The sequence below is a fragment of the Grammomys surdaster genome, unplaced genomic scaffold, assembly GCF_004785775.1.
Source record: "Grammomys surdaster isolate TR1022 unplaced genomic scaffold, NIH_TR_1.0 123465, whole genome shotgun sequence".
In the NCBI taxonomy this organism is placed as follows: Eukaryota; Metazoa; Chordata; class Mammalia; order Rodentia; family Muridae; genus Grammomys; species Grammomys surdaster.
The window spans coordinates 247,983-249,973 of NW_021618704.1; the positions used below are offsets into that span (position 1 = coordinate 247,983).

The following is a 1,991-nucleotide window of genomic DNA, read 5'->3' on the forward strand; positions in this document are numbered from 1 at the left end:
ATGTATATGAAGTAAATATATAATTTCTGTTATTGCAATTTATTTTTATTCACTCTCAAATATTTATTTTCTTTTTTACTTTGGGTGACAAAGAACTCTGATGTTTTGTTCTACTGATTTTTGGAAAATTATTCTTTGTTATAAGAAAGCTGTGCCTCCTTTTTGTGTGTTTTTTATTTTACTTATTGACCTGTTTACCTTGTCAACAAGACCATCATCAGCCAGTTTCAATACTGCTATTTTCAAAATTATTCTAATATATTAATTTCTGGAGTAAACATTCTTGGATGTGTTCGTCTACACCATGAGTTCATGTAGAAATCTGGATGTTTCATTCCTTGTGCATTCTCCCAATATCCAGCCCTTTTTCAGTTTCATGAAGTTGTGGGAAAACATGTATTATTTTCTGCTGGGTTTAACCTTTGCTTCGAGATTAAACCTTCTCAAGTCCTTGGACAAGATTAATGTCTCTCAGTATTTTGATAGAATGAATTCTGAGCTTCTCTTTTCATCTCTGTCCCATGTTTACCCTTGAAACAGAAGCCAAGGCACTGTTCATTGACCTAAGTGACTTTGCAGGTGGGAGATAATGAACAAATTTAGTACCAATTTCCTCATTTTTTTTTGCACCCTTAATTTACTATATGTTTCCTTTGTTGTTGTGATTTTCTGAGCGTATCTTATTATTTCCCTGGACTGTCATTCTGAGATAGCTCTCCTAAAGTTTCTGCAAAACTCAAAAGATTTAAAAATATTTCTTGTATTTTAATCTAATTTTGCTATTAGAGCACCTAGTACATTTTTGTTGATCTATTAACTAGTATCATTCAGTGATCACTCATACTCTCTGTGATGGTATCAATTGTCTGTTGATTGACACCAGCTACTCTTGCACCTACTGCCCAGGCTTTTGCTTTTGTATTGCTGACTGCTTTGCATGGGCACCTCAACCCTAGCCCAGCTGCTCAGAATTTATAAACCAATGATACTCGAGCAGCATCAGACAGGCAGGGGAAGCAAGATGGATTCACAGGCCCAGGTCCTCATTTTGCTGCTGCTCTGGGTGTCTGGTAAGAAATTTAAAAGAATTATTATCATTTCAGAGTCATGTCTTTTTATATAAGAAATTTACAATGTATGCAAGTGAGTAATATTTTGTACATAATAACACACTGATAATATGACATTACAAGGATCCTTAACAAAATTTCAACTGTTATTATAATCTATGCTTCTGTATGTATTCATGTTCACTGTCTATTCATTATTTCAGGTACTTGTGGGGACATTGTTATGACTCAGTCTCCATCCTCACTGGCTGTGTCAGCAGAAGAGAAGATCACTATGAGTTGCAAGTCCAGTCAGAGCTTTTTATCAAGTGGAAAGAGCTACTTGGCCTGGTACCAGCAGAAACCAGGGAAGTCTCCTAAACTACTGATCTACTGGGCATCTCCTAGGGAATCAGGGGTCCCTGATCGCTTCATAGGCAGTGGATCTGGGACAGATTTCACTCTCACCATCAGCAGTGTGCAGGATGAAGACATGGCAGATTATTACTGTCAACAGTCCTACAGCGATCCTCCTCCCACAGTGTTTTAGCTTCCTACACAAACGTCCTTGAGATTTTAACAGCTGTCTGTGCCACACATAGTCCTGGGTCATAGTCCTGCACTTCCTTCTGAGAGCCAGTGTGCCTGATACACTCATGAAAATGTTTGGAAAGCCCACCAAAAAATAAAGGATTCAAAATCGTTGTTTCTTTTGCTATGAAAAACCTGTATGTACAAATGCAGAAACAGATTTAATATTATAGTTCATTTCCTCTATAATAATTTGCGTGAATATAGGAAAGTTGTATTTTTATAGTTTTGGAATTCTAGTATAAAACATAAGTCTCTTTGCACTGACTTGATGATGACAGAAAACTGAAATTTGTTTTGGGTACGCTAGAAATAGAGTATTTTCCCAGCATCTACAGGGCGTTCTTAATA

At 36.6% G+C, this 1,991-nt stretch overlaps 1 gene segment (V, D, J or C); it reads left to right on the plus strand.

The window, feature by feature from the left end:
* The first annotated feature begins 1,021 nt into the window (after positions 1–1,021).
* LOC114636310 lies at positions 1,022–1,599 on the plus strand. The segment is given in 2 exon segments: positions 1,022–1,070; positions 1,274–1,599. Coding segments are annotated over 2 exon segments (375 nt in total).
* The last annotated feature ends 392 nt before the right edge of the window (positions 1,600–1,991 follow it).